A 17,542-nucleotide genomic window follows, 5' to 3' on the forward strand; every position below is an offset into this window, starting at 1 on the left:
GAGAGGCGAGCATGTCCCCCGATACAGCACAGTTACCACAAACACTGCACAAGACACACAAGAGACACACAGAGTACAGTGCCAATATCATCATAACAACAGCTAATCCTCGAGACCTCTGAAAGATTCGTTTTTGGTGCAGATTTTTACTGTGTATGATGATGCAAAATTAACAGTGTCCATATATGGTGGCCCAGCAGACATAGTTTCAGTCATAGCTAAAACAAATTACATATAAGCACCTGCAGTGTAACACACACTATAGAAACCATCTGGGGAGTAAGTGTGCCTTACTGAAGCCCAAATATCAAGGACCTTTAATGCATGCTCACCCTAGACCAAAGCTGCTTAGATTTACTGAGATGTTGAAATATGGGAAGAAGATCTGGGCCTATCAGAGTACAGCAGACTGAGCGAAATAGAGAGGGAGAAAGGCTCTGTCACAGTAATGAAGCGCTCCACACTTCTTGGAAAAGAGGGTCAGAGTGCTCAGAGAGAAAATATTATCTCCAAAACGTCTGAGGTCATAACTCACACCAGGCAATAGATTCATGCTTTTTTTACATTTTCAATATACTCATATTTATTTTTATGCATATATATATATTCATAATTTGTTATATCCAGTATAGGAAAATCAAATGAAACCAAGGGTTGCATTTATTTGTTTAAAAAAAATTTTTAAACCAGTAATATTGTAAAAAATTATTACAATTTAAATGTTTTCAATTTGAATATATTTTAAAATGTAATTTATTCCTGACATGGAAAAGTTGAATTTTAAGCTGCCATTACTCCATTTTTCAGTGTCACTTGATGATTCTAATACTGTATAATGATTTTGTGCTCAGGAACCATTTCTTATTGTCATCTGTGTTGAGCACAGTTGTGTTGCTTTTCAACAGAAGGCCGCTTGGCCAATCAGCATGGAGGACCGGAACTAACGGCTGTATAAATTCCATTCTGGCACTATGTAATGGACTCCAGGGAAACAAAGCCACACTTCCTCTCTAGGACTTCAGTGAAGTGTGATCTTACATCCCTATGAGTATGAAGCCCCATAAGAAAGGGGCTGTTAAATCCCCTTCCCCTTCAGTGTGGAAAGAAGGATCTCATTGTATAAATATTACACTGTATGGAGGTGTAATAATGAGATTTGAAATGCGTTTAAAATTAAACACGAGGTGCCACAATAAATACAGACTCCATACTGTAAAATGTGCAATGATAGATTTAAACCGTTTTCTGTTTTGTGGGGCATTGTAATAATGGCACAGAACAAAAGAAAATCATCATGGTGATGTAATTGAAGCGCACTAGATATTTTATTGCTTTGAGAAAGCAATAGCCCTGTGGCATGTTGGCCAGATAAAATGAAACTCAAGACACCTAAAACAAACTTTTTCAGACTTCGCTCACTATTGTAGAATTGTTTTAGTTTTTTTGATCTAATGCGTCTCTCTTTTGGATAAGATCTCTGGAGATCAGACCTGGCTCTGTTTAGCCCGTGATAAACAGAATATCTGTAGGGTATGAAGGTCTTTGGTCTGTATGTGTGTGTGTGTGTGTGTATGCTTGTTTGTGCAGAACTTCAGATGGGGGTCACTCTTAATGGTTTTATTGAATTAATCACATGAGTGGGAGATCAACCTTGGCCAGAGGCTGCAGGAGGCCCGGCGGTGATGGAAGCCCATCGGAATGGGCTCTTGCTCTGCACGCCGAGAGGGAACAAGAGCGCGGGGGCCGCTCTTTAACTTAATTAAACGCTAATTTGAAGCAGTCAGTGCGTCTGTCTTTGTTGTACGGGGGTGTTGGGACGGATCTGGGCCTCTTAGTGTGTGCTGAAGCTGCTGAGATGTTATTAGTGCAGGATTACACCAAACCCCGGGGCTCTCTGACTGGCCGCTTGGCTCTCAAAAGGGAGACGGTGGTGGAGGGGGTCCTGTGATGTGGGACCGGCGGAGGTGTGATCACTGGCCAAAAGATTAGAGGGAGATCTACGTCTCAATCCCGTCGTGCTGACAGATGGAAGAGAAGCGGTGTGGAACCTTGAACACTCTCGTATAGGACGGTGGCAGCGGTTCTTGACTTGTTTTTTTTGTGCAACAGTGAATGAAATGTGAGAAAAATGAAACATTTTAGGTGAGCTGATGTGTTTATATCTCTTGGTAAACCTTCACATCAGAAATGTGGGATCTTTAGTGCTAATTTGAGACAGTATTACTGCACAGTCTATACGCATACGCATATGTTTGATGATTGACAGGTCACTCTGCGGTCTGGGTGGTCTTTGCGGTGCTAGCGTGGGGTGGGGGTGATGGTTATGACAGCTTGCATGCCTTCAAGACATTTTATTTTGTCCTCCTCCTTTAAAAAAAGTAAAAGAGGTAAACCTTAAAGGGATTGACCATACCAATGTCAGACATGAATATTGCATCCCCGAAGGCACTTCTGACATGTGGGGCTCCGAGTCCACATGTTCCCAGTAAAAAGAAAAACCATAGTCTCTAATGAATATAACCTTTCACAGACTTTTTTGTGTGTGTGTAATTCGCTTTTTACGGCTCATTTTTGACTTGGTTTACTTTCAATTCTTCACAGACTCTGCAGAAGGATATAGTCTCGATGCCAAAGGAACTGTACAGACGGTGTTTGAAGGCTTTCACAGTCCAACTGATTTGAACCGTACAAATACACCGATCTAAACACAGATTCTTAGCTGTGATTGCTCTAGCCCTTCACACACTGTCAGGTTGTCTTAGACGTCCATCACGCAGGGATGTTTACAGACCAGACCCTGGTGACCTTTACAAACATGCATTAATTGGAGATAATTCCATCTGTTTCCAACTGAGAGAAACAGCATCCAAAATCCAAACAGATCAGTGGACAAAACAAAGAGATCCCTTATATGGGAGATCCCATTATCCCCATTGATCCTCTGCTCAAAATCACGGAAGTTAAATTTTTTGCCCACACCTGTTGCCAGACAGCTGAACACACTGATATGCAGGAAAGGCCGGGGCTAGTTGTCACACTTTGTACTGCAGCTGATATTTCTCATGGTAGGTTTATTTCTGAGGGGGGATATCTGTATTGACACAAAAAGTCTTTGCTACAAAAAGGCTACTTTTTTTTCTTTTTTTTACTAGAAACTACAATTAAGTAACCTATTATAGCAAAGGTTGTGATTTACTGGATGAGAATTTGGGATAAGAATGTTAAAAAAACAAAAAAACATTGTTTCTACCTGATAAAATATTATAGCATTTTGTACAACTAGAAAAATATATATATTCAATATACATGTGAGTGTTATGATTTAAATTACATGAACTTTCCATAGAGTGAATAATGGCAAAAAAATATAATAGCCTAATAATAATAATAATAATAATAATAATAATCTGAAAACAGTTTTCTGGGCTTATTTCAGTGCATACTTTGTCTTTTTTTAATGAACTTTGAGACCCCGTTGGAGGTTTCCTGAGGCCCCTGGTTGAGAATTGTTGTATTATAGACATTTTAGCTACATTTAAACAGTACAACGATTGTGATACACAAAACTAGAAGTCTGAATACAAAAATATTGATTGCTGTTTTGGCCAGTTGTAGTAATAATTATTTTAAATTATTAAAGGGCTTTGAAATAGAAACCAACATAAAATTCAATGTTAAAAAAACAACACATTTAAGCAATTGGACTCTTCACCAAAATTTTATAGACTTTGTGACAACTTCCTGTGTGGCAACTAGCCCCGATCTTATTTTTGCTATACTTAAAAAATGTAGAAGACTATAAATTTTCTGAAGACATGTCTTAAAGACCAAAACAGGCACAACGGGTGAATAACGCATGGGTGTGACAGACTTGTTGCATTCAACCATTTTATAATAGCAATTACTTAGGAACGTGGGAATAAAGTCAGGTTCTTTTTCACCACGTTTCAGTTTGTACGGTTATATCGGAAACAATGTTTACTTCCATCCAAATCACTTTAGCTCCATTTGAGTAAACCCAGCTATACTCCTGAATATTTCAATAAGATTGACATTTATAGTGTGTACTTGACTTAAATAAGCTTTTACTATGATTTCCTAGTATGCTTCTATTTGTATATTTGTATATTTTTTTTCTTTTGAAAGCACTTAATCACATCTAAATTTTTTATTTTTTTGTAAAGCAGCAATCATTGTCAATATGTTAATATATGGGATGGAAAACTTTTGCTGGCAAACGGAAGGTCACTTTGCTAATGTAACACAGATTTATGTCCAGATACGTTTAGATAATGATGTAGATCAAACCTTTGAAAAACATGTCAAGGACGTTTTTTATTCATCACCCCTGCTATATTTGCATCGTAAATCTAAAAGCTGTGTGTCGTTGTAAAAGTTTTTTGGAACAAATCTCGACATTGTGTCCATAATCGATTTGTATTTATTTTCCTTGTTTAATTGGACAAATGAACTGCATTCCTCCGTCGCAGTATAGGAGCATTATTGTTGGGGAAGGTTAAACAGACGGTGGTCCAGAACAGATTGTAAAAGACTAGAATAAACAGTGAACACTGAGGGAAGGATTGAATGTCTGTTTATAGGGAGTATTATGAAGTGCATGACTCTGAAATGACTAATTACATCAGCTGTGTGGATTTCTGGGGAGAGCTCTTAAAAATGTCTCTCTCTGTGTGGGTTCATGGTTGTAATGTGGTTCACATAGCAATGGGGCGCTTCCAAAGGTTCAATCGCTCTCCACACCTTTGGTGAATCAATGTGTAGTGGCTCAGAAAAGAGAACAGGACTGTCTGACAGAAATGAGATTCTGAGATTGGGCCTTGGTTGTTCTATCTCAATATAAAAGTAAACAGACTGGACCACAGGATATCTGTTATTGCTTGAAATCATTTTCATGGTAGGAGTGAATTCACTGGGGACTGTTTGAATTGACTTTCAACAGTGAAATGTGGTTGTCGGCTGGAACTGATAGAACAAACCAAAAAATAAATAAGGTGAGGGAATGAAAATGCGAGAAAGGTAGAAATACAGGTTAAAAAAAAATAAGAGCGAGTATGTGTAGTGTACAAAATCTCTGTAGCAAAATGGATGGTGGCTGATATCAAGATTTGTGGTTATCTATATATTTTTTACATTCAGTAAGATGTTTGCAGGCTACAAATGATAAACCAATTAATAATTCAAAAGACGTTTCTAAAAAAGCTAACAGAATTCGGACAGTAACTAAAAGCTCAGAAAAGTTTTTGGAAAAGCAATGGTGCCCCCCAGTGGTCATTCCACATGACACGAGTATGGCGTCTTTATACAAACTGTCCTCTACTGAGGCTTTCTTGGTTAAAGATATATCGACTGGCAACTGAAACCTACTTTACATCAATTTTCCTACTTTTTCCCCTCTCTCCACTAAATGTAGTTTTCAAACCCTCTATTCAGTATTGCTCCTCTTTATTCTCCAAAGTCAAATCACAAAGTTTGTGCCAATGTTTTGTACTGTTGTTTATATGTGTTGTAATAAGTAGCTAATGTTAAAATAAAAATAGAGATATAGTGATAAATCGAGAGACACATTCCTGTACATCGAAATAACTTAAAACAAAGTCACCCACACATTTTACAGTATTTATTTTTTATTAAGAAGTATGTGACACAACCACTGATGGCCAGTGAAAGTAATAAAGGCGGGAAATTATGTTTTGAGGTGAAAAGCGGCCAGTAGATCAGTAAATCTGCCCGATGACTCAAGCGTTGGCAGATGTCAGGAACATTTCATACACACTCTCTATGCTGTGCATGTTATGAGTGCTCTGTTATTGCTATGAAAAATATCAGCCACAATATAAAACAAAATTATTTCTGGACTCAACTGTATAGTTTTTGAAATTGGTTCAGACCAAGACCACCATTATTTTGTTCTGTTTACAACTAAAGCAAAAGGTTAAAAGGTTATAGGTTCATACATCTGAGAGAAGGCCTGATGTCTCCACACCAAACTGAATCTACAGTCATAATCAGTGGTAGCTAGGTTTAAATTCATGTGCTTTTCCATAAAAACACGGCTGTGTTTGATTAGTTTGCCCTGTTCGAGGGAGATTAACACAGAACGTGTTCTCAGGCGTTTAACTTCAACCTTTTTCTGAGGAATTTTTAATATTGGTGGTAGGTGTGACATTTATAGCTTTGAGACCCAGACCAGTCTCATAAAATGCTGCAAGCCTTTTTACGGCTTTATAAATACACACTTCATTTGCTTGTTTCATTACCGTTAGATTGAACAGGTCTGAAAAGGGGTGTCTTGAGGGATTTGTTTCATTACTTCCAAGACACTGATGATTAGGATGTTAACACACAGCAGGGACGCGAGGTGTGAGAGGTGGGTGAGAATCACTGTTAAGACTGAGGAGCACTAACTAGGAGTGAAATATGTCGCTGAAATGAGCAGCATCAGTTTCCAGGTGGTGAATTATGAATCCCACATACGTATGGGCTTGTAACTGTAAATTTTATCCAGGTTATGAGCTCAGTAAAGTCGGTGTGGATCTCCCACCAGGTCACCACAGCTTCAGCCATACAGAAAGATTGAACTCATTTAATTATTTCATCCCTATTGAAAGCTCGTGTTTTTACAGGCTTGCAGTGAGATTGAGAATCTGTCTCGATGATTCACTTCATCTTTTCCACAGAATTAAGCATAACAGAAAACATATGGGCATTAATGTTGGATGATTGAGGTTAATCTGGGACACTGGGTAATGCGAATCTGATGCATAGATTTCTCTCTCTTTCACAATCAAATAAGTGCAAAATATGTCCCAGATTACCCTTATTCAATTTTAACTTTTCTATTTCCAACCATTGCATTCACATAAGATAATGTCGTGATTTACTTGCGGTTCAATGCCAGGACATCATATTATGTGCATGAAATATTTCATTATAAAACAGCAATGTGTTTCCTTGGTTGTGCTGCTGCTTTACTTTTGCCAGTAGCAGCACTTGACAGGAATCTTAAATTTTGTCCTTAAATTATTATTATTATTTTTTTAAACAGTCTAGATTTACTTAACATGGTTTCATAAAATGTTTCTTTAAAAAAAAAAAAAAAGTGAGTTTTTGCAGCTGATAATCTCCATTCAAACACACACTTTAATATTATAAAGAACAAAGCAGCTTCAGTAGTTTGATTTATGGAGAAATTTACCTTTATGGACTTTAGACGGGTACAAATGACACATCATGTTATAAAAACATCAGCATGATGCTTCTTCAGGATTGTAAAAGCACAAAGCAATGGAGTCTGTTATAACAGTTGACAAGCACGTCAGTTTCATGTGATTGTAAGGACGGCTCTTTCACGTTTCTTTCTCTTTCTCTTTTTCTCTTCAAAGCGGTCTGTGGCATCAGCAAAGAACATAACGTCCTCTTTGCTCTCAATCTCACGCTGCAGGAGCTGAAGACCAGCGCTGTTGAAACCCAGGACATCCTGAAAACACGGGGAGATGAGAACACACAGGCTTGCACAATCTGATCATATGAGAGTTGTGATCACGGCGGTTAAATCCATCCTGTTTCTAGAACTCACCCTGATCTCTCGCACTTTAGAGATTGTGTTGGTCCTCAACTCGTCAATGACTGACAGTAGCATTTGATTACTGGTGATCTGACCAAAATGAACTCTAGGGAAATGATAAATGATAGGACTGTTAGTCAGGAGCAAATCAATGAATCCCTCAATGCTTATAAAAGCCTAATTTAATGACAAAACGGTCGAAGAACATAAATCAACATGAAAGTGTAATATGTTAAAGCAGTACTACAGATGAATACCTGAGCAGGAAGAAGAGGCAGCGGCACACTAGCTCCACCTCCAGGCCCTGCTGTACGTAACCACCGAAGAGCTTCAGCAGATCCGGGACATACGGAAACGGCAGCACCAGCAGAGACACTTCCAGCTCACTGAAGAGAAAAACAGAGCTGAGCATCACACTGACCCATAAAACATAACGGTACATAACAGATGGGAAAATGTATGAGTTTGAATGCTTTGGCCTGAGTCAAGGAAGAGCTCTTACCTGGACCGAACCTTCTTTATTACTTCTAGAACATATCGAGAAGGCTGCAGATACAATGGCAAGTGTTAGTAAATATTAATGATGAATCACACTTTTCATCTAAAATATAAATTCAGCTCTTTAGTGTAGTAGTTATTACTAAAAAATCAGCCGATAGTAAAATTTTGTTAAGGTTAATAATCGATAATATTAAAATTCTCGCTGCAAGAATGTAGGCATCATAATATTATATAAGATTAATCACATCCAAAATAAATGTTTTTGTTTGCATAATATATGTATGCGTGCTGTGTATATTCATTATGTATATTTAAATACACACACATGCATGTGAATATTTACCGTCTACAGCCACGAGAGGCTGTAGACAGTAATGTTTTCTCTTGGTTCTAAATAAATGCGACTTATAGTCCAGTGCAACTTAATATATGTTTTTTTCCTCATCATGACGTATTTTTGGACTGATGCGACATGTACTCAGGTGCGACTTATAGTCCGAAAAATACGGTATTACATTAGTGGTTTTAAAAATTAACTTTAAGTCAGCATTAGATGACAGCGAAGGTTAATCTTAATATAAAAATGAGTGCTGTCAAACGATAACTCGCAAATAATTGAATCCAAAATAAAAGTTTTTGTTTGCATAATATGTTTGTGTTCTGTGTATATTTATTGTGTATATATAAATACACACAGTATATATTTAAAAAATGTATGTCTATATTTATATTCATATAATTTTAATTTATAAATAAATATATTTAATACATAAACAACATATTTTACTGAAATATTCACATGCATGTGTGTGTATTTAAATATACATAATGAATATACACAGCATGCATACATATATTATGCAAACAAAAACATTTATTTTGGATGTGATTAATCGTTTGACAGCACTAATAAAAATAAAAGAAATGAGCATTGACAAATAAACAGGTCACACTATATTTTAAGATCCAATTCTCGCTATTAACAAACCATTAACAAAACTATTGCCTCAATAAACTTCTAATTTGATTATTATTAGTAGTAAGGTAGCTGTTAACTTTAGGTATGGGGTAGGATTAGGGATGTAGAATATGCTGATGCAGAATATGTGCTTTATAAGTACTAGTAATCAGCTAATATGTTAATACTGGGCATGCTAATAAGCAACTATTTAATAGTGTAAATTGGTCCCTATGTTGAATATAATTAACTATATAATCTGATATATCTTTAAAAATATTTGGCCATTAACCGATATGGTGCTAATACACTGTGCACCCATAAAATATTTACCAAATATGACAACCAAACAAAACCGGTGCTAATATTAAAACACACTCACAGAGATATTTCCAAAAGCTACAAGGATGGGGTTCATCTTAGGGGGTGGTAACTGCAAAAAAAGAAAAACAAAGAAGCGTCTAAGTAAAGCACCGACATCATTACATTTCAAAATCCATATTTTGTGAACTTTAGGCTCTGATTCTAAATATGTGCAGAGTAAAAGAGAACTTCAATCAAATGTTGTGTTTCTCTCTTCATGGGCTTTAAGTGTCTAAAAAACGTAATACCTCCTTCCCTGCTGCCTTGCAAGCGGCACTGTGCTCCTCCAGCTTTTCACTTTCTTCTCTATAAAGCTCAACAGCCTCCATTATTCGCTCGGCCTATAGAAACAGAACACAAGTGCCATTTCTCCATTACTGAGTATAAAGGAGAGGAGCTCTTCATCTGTACAGTTCAGCAGACTCACAGCTTTCACGGTCTCAATGGTCTTCTTCCCAGCAGGCTCTGCCTCTCCTTTAGTCTCTCCAGGGACCTGTGAGACATAAGCAAACACTGAGAACATACAGAGACATACAGAGACACAACTGATCTCTAGGGTTTAAGAGAACCACGTACCACAGGTTCATCACCTTTAGCCAAAGACTCCTCAAATTCTGCTTCCCTTTCCTAGGAAAAACATTGAGACAAGTCAGAAAATGTATAGAGGAGATGTTTGTACTTTTAAATGATGATATACTTGGGTTTATTGGTGGTATTGTTCTCTCTACTAAAGCATTACCCAGATATTTATTAAGTTGAAGATGACAGAAGTCTATCAGAGATGTAAATATAGATCTATAGATATGCATGTAATCCCATCAAATCCATTTTTCTGCTGAAAAAACCAAGCACTCACCATCTCCTTCTCCTCCTCCAGGATGATGGGCTCCCTCGTTCTCTCCCACAGTCTGAGGGACTTATCATGAGACGAGGAGACAATGTGGTCTCCATTGGGGCTGATGGCCAGGCACCAGACCTCACGATGATGACCCTGCGGAACATCCAAGGGTCAAAGTTGAAAAACACAGTCAAGCCTATAAGAGGGTCTGCATTCTGCAATAATGCAACAGTTCCAATACATCTGTGTCTGAGAATACATTGATTAGGGCTTAAGCAAAAACAGACTACGGCTTACATAATGCAATCAGGCTCTGCTGCATATTGACTGGGCTCTTATTATAACTCTAATCCTTTCAATATAACAGCTACTTCCACCTTAGCGACCTTTGGAAAACTCATTCCGGCTATGGAAAAATGCCTATTGAATGCTGTCCAACTTTTAGAGAAGGTCACCTCCAATGTCTGGATGTGCTCAAACTTGTCAGCGTCCCACTGCTTGATCTTTCTGTCCTTTCCCGCAGTGAAGAACAGATGGGTTTTAGGGACAAACTGAAGAAACATGACACTAGAGAGGAAAGACAACAGGGAAAGAACAGTGGATGATAAATAACGACCATCTGGGCTGATGTAATCCAGCGACTGCAGCTCACAGGCGCTGGAGGGATGTCAACACCTGTAGGTAGGTGACACCTGAGTGAACCATGAAATCACTATTCTTGTCATCAACCGGTATAACTTTCAATAACAATATAACTAAAAAATGTACAGGTAATGTGACAGAGAACAGCAGTGTTTTTAATCACCTGTCGTCATGTGCAAACATAGAGCGATGACAGTCTCCGAAGTCCAAACCCCAAATCTTCACATTTCTGTCTGCTGAGCCTGTGGCTATTAAAGCGCTGTCCTGCAGAACACGCACAGAAACCCACAAACAACATTGCAAAACAATTACGCCATTCGTCAGAATAACTTGCAGGATGTGTCGTGTCAGCCAGCGCACTCACATGTGAAATGTCCAGGCACAGAACGGGCAGCTTGTGTCCATACAGCGACAGGAAGAACTAGAGGAAGTTGAGACAGAGGACAAATCTCTTATTATTCTGCACAGCTCTCATATCTGACCTGTAAAGAACTGCTGTTTTTTGGGGGGTAGAGTTGGGCATTAGGCATGATGATGTCATATTACATGAGTGGTTATTGGTTATTTATACTGTGCTGACATATTTCTGTGGCCCCATTTATAGTTTGTATAATATTAAATATAAATGAAATCCAAAGATCAATAGGGCACATTTTAAATATCTTTTTTCCACAAGTATGAGAATACTGTGAAAGGATTTGGGAATTGGGTAAGTAATTTTCTCTGAAGAAAAAAATTATAATACAAAAAATTAAAATAAAACGATCATTTTAAACAATTATTTCACAATTATATAAAAAAGGAACGTAATATATTTAAAAGATTATATGATAGTTATAAATAAGAATTATTTCATCCATCCATTAGGCCTATTAAACTTTCAAGACTTTTTCATTTCAGTAACATATATCATGCGAAGCACGAATACATGAACTGAAGATCAGTTAATACAAGTCTTCGAATAAAACTGCAATTAAACATCAAGCATATCGCATTTGTGCGGAGCAACATTTTTTCTTTATTGTTCGCACTTGATCAACTTGACACAATACCACGTGATGTATGAGTTCACAGCTCTGGAGATACATTTGAGAGAATATGTTATTCTTCGATAAAGAATAACGATAGCTGTCGGTCTCAGCTAACATGGTCAGATCACCCATGAATCATGATGGATATTGATATAAACCGGGCCTGTCTGCATATACTGTCAGGATGTTTATTGGTGGTGAAATATGTCTCAGTAAATGTAATTTGAGTATAACAGTGGTCTTTTTGTTGGACACTGTTAACATGAATTTTTTTTATAAAGCACTGGATTTATGTATGGATTTAACATGCAAGATGCTATGTGTTGTGAGGAAAGTACTGTAATGCTATATGCTGTGCTTGTGGTTTACCTTTAGTGTGTCTGTGTAAAAGATCTTGACCGTACAGTCGAGAAGAGAGACAGCCAGCAGTCTCTGGTCAGGACTGTAGCGCACACACAGCACGTCCTCATCTAACTGCAGGGTGCGTGTGTGCTTCACCGTCAGTCTCCTGTGGATTCCACAAAGCAATAAGACATGAAAGCCAAGAAGAGGAAGGGAGATGGAGAAATCAGGATGAGAGAGCCGCGGTTTGTGATCACAGATAATAACTCACTTGCTCTTCCCAGAGTCCTGATCCTTTATGAGCTCAAATTCCCAGAATTTCACAGTCTTGTCAGCACCACCAGTTACAATCCCTCTCTGAGTTAATACACACACAAATCAAAGTCAAATATGTTCACATACAGTAAAGCTAAAACTCTTGCTGACAGTTTACTGTCTGTCTTTGGAATAGGAAGTCACAGACTGGTGTTTTGTAGGGATGAGAAGCTCTTTGTCATTCAGAAGAGAGATCGATATAATACCTGGTCTGGAGAGAGACACATGGACCAAAGAGCTCCATCATGGGCATCAGTCGTCTCTAGAAGGCTTCCCGAGGCCAGGTCGAAAATCTGAATCTTCCCACTCTGACAAAAGAATAATGAAAAAAAAAAAAAATCATAGTAAAAGATATATGGACTTTAAGTTTTGCAACACATAGTCTTTTAGGATATTGATTAGCATTCATGAAATGTCTCATTTAAATCTTATTCATGCATTTTCAAAGTTGGCGGTTACAAGACAGACCAGAACTAATGGCACTTATGTCAATTAAGGTCAGTGTGGCACAGTGTCTCTTTACAGACCTAGTTTAGTTTGAATATCAGTACTAAAACAGAAAGAAAAAATTTACAAAAAAAAAAAAAACTGTACAAATTCTAAATATTAATACATACTACAATGTTAGTACTCAAATAAATGTAATGTAATGATCAAAAAGTGTTCCACACACTAATCTTGCATATGGCTTCTAAACACGGTTTCTGTTTTGTAATGCTGTTATGCAGGTTTGTAATAAAGTTAAGATATGAAGTTGAAGAATTAATTAATTGACGACTGAGAAGTGAATAGATATATACCTTTGTTCCTAAGATAATCTGTCTGTCTCCAGGAACAAATAATGAGCAGAGAGCATATTCACATCCCATGGTACGAATGACCTGCAAGGTGGACCTGACCAAAGAAGACACTTCTTGTTAAGGACTCAAAATCTATGAACTCACACAAACAAATTGAAACATTTGTCATCATCACACTCACCTGTTCCACACTTTGACGGTCTCTCCAGAGGCAGAGAGGATGGCTATGTTATCTGAGCTAAAGGCCAGCGTTCTGACATCTGTGCGATGGCCGCTCAGTGTGAGGCGAGAGGTTTTAGTGCCAGTAGGATTCTTCTCTGTAGTCTTCAATGTGTATGTCTCCACGGTGTTATTCTGCAGAAGAAGAGCAAGCTTCATCTCTCCGTTAGGAACCACAAGGCAGTCCATCGATCTGTTGATGGAAAAAAAACATTACCATCAATACTTTATACCAGTAACATACACAAGTGGAATATTAACTGCATGCAGAAGTACTCTCTGACCTGATCTTGGATGATGCCTTTATGTTTGACAGCTTTTGGATCTCATCACTCAACTTTCTCTCCACTACAGGTTCAGGTCCATCCTCTTCTCCTTCTTGCAACCTGCAAAACATAACAGTTCATCAGAATATCAGAAAAGTTTAGAGTACCGACTTCACATTTCAAAACAGAGGTCTCACACACTTTGCTTTTTTCTTGGCTTTCTTTAGTTTTCTGTCCATTTTTTTCTGGACCTCCTCCTCAGAAAGTACAGTAAAGACTTCAAGCGTAGCATCCAGACCCTGTTAAAAGATAAAAAATAATAATAAATTTTTTTATTGCATAGCTACCTTTAATTAGGTACTTCTCAACATTACCGACCAAGCTGTGTGAAACCCTTTTTCAGAAGGATCTTATTTTTTTCAAAACACTAGTGTACAAAACAGAAACATACTTACATGGCATGCTAGCACTTTAGCTTTAGCGTCTGTGACCAAGGATACAACCCTGTCTCTGGCTTCCCTCAGAACAGAACCAGCTTTCTTACAGCTGAGAATTCGCTGTGGACAGAAATCTTTGATGAACATTTAAAGGAAACCCTAAGTGAAGTGTATTGCATTGAATATATTAATTACATGAACAGGGTGCACTGGGGAGAATACTGGAAGAAATATTACTTCTTCTGGCTCTTCGTCAAGTCCTTCCTCATCTTCCTCCTCGTTCTCAAGAAGAGTTCTGACTTTCTTTTGCTGTGGCTCCCCCAGTTCTTTACCCTGTGGAGAAACTTTAATGTCATTCTGAATATATGGAATCAGTTTTACTTCTCTATAGAGAGTTCAAGTATCACATTCAATTCACTGGAATGTAATTCAGCTTACAAAGTAACCATTTGGCACAGCATGAGTGATATGCCTTACCTCCTCAATGTACTGAATGTCCCAGGCTCTGAGCTCACTGTCAGCAGACCCTGTAAGCAACCTAGTCTCCTGGTTCAACAGGACCATCCCCCATACCTACAGAGATTGGTTACACTGTATTACAACACTATAATGGATAATTGGATAGTAATAGTTATGTTTTTTTATTTACTATACCAAAAGCCACCTAACCTCAGGTCATTTACAGTAAAATCCCTAATCATTTACAGTACACTGATTTATGTGGACATACCAAAGAAGCAAGAGCATGCATTTAAATGGTTGTGTTGTATATTTCAGAGAGATCAAGTTTCAACAGTGTATGACCCTGTTTACCTCAGTGCGATGCCCCACCATGGTCTTGAAACAATGCTGTGTGTCCAAGTCCCACCACTTTACAAAACTGTCCTTGGAACTGAGGAAACATACATAAAATACGGTAAATAAAATGAAATGTTCACAAAAACGACAAACTATTTAGGTTCCCCTCACTCAAATCCTTTAAATTTAACAGTATTTAGTGCAGAACAGCAGTATTGAAAAATATGTTGTGGCATTCATAGTGAACAACGTTTATTATAAATATATACATAGAGCCTAAACACATGTATTTAAACTGAAATCACTGGCAAGTGGGGAACTTGGCCTCATGTACCTCTCACTTATGGCCAAAATACAAATATTTTGTGTTTTTGACGTGAATTTTATTTTTAATGTCACAGCACATTTTTAAGATGATGAAAAAGCAACTTATATTCTGGTAAATGATGTGTGTAAATGTATATAATATAATATTAGTATTTTTAATTGTTAAATTTGTTCCAATAAAATATAACGACTGATTTACCTTGTAATCAGCAAGTTTTTGCTCTCCAAAAACAAAATCTGTGTGATTGCATCTTTGTGTCCTTTGAGTCTGTACAGACCACACTCATTGATGATATCCCACACAATCACATCGGTGTCCTGAAATACAACGAAAATGATTTTATTTTGTAGAATTGAAAAAAAAGAAGAAAAACTGTCGTAAAACAAACTGTAGTCTTACTCTGGAGCCGGTGACGAGACGAGCCCCGAGTGCATCAAATCTAATCACTGAGACAGCGGATTTGTGTCCACTGAAAGAGATGTTGCTTTCACCATTGAGCAGGTTAAAGATGCGCACGCCTCCATCCTCGTAACCCACTGCTATGTGAACGCCATCAGGAGAGGGACACAGGTATGTTACCTCATGCTTTTTACCTTCAAGTATAAGAACCTGAGAAATGAAAGGGTTGAGTTCAACATATATGAGTTTATATAAACTGATGAGTAAATGTACTAATCAATCTTCTTAACCATTTAAAGCAAGCACCTTTTCAGCTTTGCGGACATCCCATATGAACACATGCTCACAGGCTCCCACAGCAACATATCGACCCTTTTCACCTCCCCTGAGGGTCACAAACGCGATATTGGCTTTCTGACTGCTGATCACTCCAAATACAGCACTCGAAACATAGCGCAGGTACTGCTTAGTTAAACCCATGGCAAGCCAGAGGCTGTAGACACACACACATACACAAAATTAAGGGAGTAGGGTAAGATGTGTTGCTTGTTTAATCTAAAAAACTGTTCACAATTTGTCATCTGAGCACATATGTAGAAAAGACCAATCATACTGTATAAAGCTGCATATAAAAGTAAATTCTACATGGCATAAAATAAGTTTTATGTCAAAGCAAATGCATTTGCAGATGGAAATTGGCTAGTAGCTAAAGCATCTTTTTAATTATGAGATTTTTTAGGCATGATCCCTGACAATGAATGCATAAAAAAAATATATATAAAAAAACAGCTAATGAATAAAAGAGTAATACTGAGATTGTTGGAAAATATAATCACAATACATATAGAGATTGTATTGACAAAAATAAATGTTAAGTAACTACACGTTTCATTTTATTTTATATATATTTTAGTATTATTGTTATTTTGTTCTGTATCAACATGTTCACATCAAATCTGTAGTTGTGACGTTGTTTAATGGTGTTTAGTTATTCGGCTGCTACAAATGACTGTCATAAGTAACGTTACCTTTCAAATATATGATTGCTTAGTGTAACGTAAAGTTATATGAATTAAACGGTCGGTCAGTTCATAAAATGAAAACGAGCAACTGTTACTCCCAGCACCACGCTTTGAGGTCCATGCGTCCGTGTACACAGCAACGTGAACCACATGCAGTCCGTTTAATCTCATTTAAAGAGCAAGATATATGTAGATAACAAAGTTCAAAATAAGCCACTGCGTATAGAAAATGTAGTTACATACTTTGTCGATGAGATGTATACTATATGTGGAGTCCTTTATTAAATTATTGCCTCTGTGGATGTGGAGAACTTCTACATGCTTTCAGTCGCATGTATGACATCAAGTAAAGACGAAAGTGGTAGATTACCGAGCAGAACTATGATGTTACTTCCCGATTTATTTTCTTTCTATAGACATCTGTATCATTTTAAAATATTGTTTGGAATGCTTCCTCATTATTCACACTTCTTTATGCGTTTAATTTATCTCCTCTTCTTATGAATTATTTGTATCCTATCGATTACTTCGGTCTGTGAGTGTGAAGTCATGTTGTTGTCCATCACAAAGGCGTATAAGTGTGCTTATAATGAAAACTTTATTTAATCTGTTTATTCATTATACTTTATCATGCTTATTTTAATTTAGCGACAAAACTAAAACGTCGATTAAAATATGTCTTTCAATTTTGTATAGGT

The 17,542-nt window shown here is 37.3% G+C and overlaps 1 protein-coding gene across 1 annotated transcript; it reads right to left on the reverse strand.

The window, feature by feature from the left end:
• Nucleotides 1–7,194: 7,194 nt before the first annotated feature.
• LOC113108533 (WD repeat-containing protein 3-like) lies at nucleotides 7,195–17,131 on the reverse strand. The gene is made up of 27 exons (XM_026271712.1): nucleotides 17,088–17,131; nucleotides 16,129–16,315; nucleotides 15,823–16,032; nucleotides 15,622–15,740; nucleotides 15,111–15,189; nucleotides 14,775–14,870; nucleotides 14,535–14,630; nucleotides 14,316–14,417; nucleotides 14,062–14,159; nucleotides 13,879–13,980; nucleotides 13,557–13,787; nucleotides 13,376–13,469; nucleotides 12,782–12,883; nucleotides 12,532–12,617; nucleotides 12,288–12,426; nucleotides 11,252–11,308; nucleotides 11,051–11,151; nucleotides 10,701–10,812; nucleotides 10,264–10,398; nucleotides 9,984–10,034; nucleotides 9,835–9,900; nucleotides 9,656–9,748; nucleotides 9,427–9,477; nucleotides 8,088–8,131; nucleotides 7,843–7,971; nucleotides 7,598–7,691; nucleotides 7,195–7,498 (listed from the first exon to the last, which is right to left on the reverse strand). Exons 2-27 carry the CDS (start codon nucleotides 16,300–16,302, stop codon nucleotides 7,343–7,345), a joined length of 2,817 nt encoding a protein of 938 aa, XP_026127497.1. The 5' UTR covers nucleotides 16,303–16,315; nucleotides 17,088–17,131; the 3' UTR covers nucleotides 7,195–7,342.
• Between the last annotated feature and the right edge of the window lie 411 nt (nucleotides 17,132–17,542).

Source organism: Carassius auratus, chromosome 9 (genome assembly GCF_003368295.1).
Source record: "Carassius auratus strain Wakin chromosome 9, ASM336829v1, whole genome shotgun sequence".
Classification (NCBI taxonomy): domain Eukaryota; kingdom Metazoa; phylum Chordata; class Actinopteri; order Cypriniformes; family Cyprinidae; genus Carassius; species Carassius auratus.

What these genes read in the sequence shown, in the direction of transcription:
- LOC113108533 (XM_026271712.1), bottom strand. Translation starts at nt 16,302, where the DNA reads ATGGGTTTAACTAAGCAGTACCTGCGCTATGTTTCGAGTGCTGTATTT. An exon ending in TGGAGGAGGAGAAGGAGATG is followed by an intron (nt 10,035 to 10,263) that starts GTGAGTGCTTGG and finishes TGTTTTTCCTAG; the next exon opens with GAAAGGGAAGCAGAATTTGA. An exon ending in CTAAAGGTGATGAACCTGTG is followed by an intron (nt 9,901 to 9,983) that starts GTACGTGGTTCT and finishes TATGTCTCACAG; the next exon opens with GTCCCTGGAGAGACTAAAGG.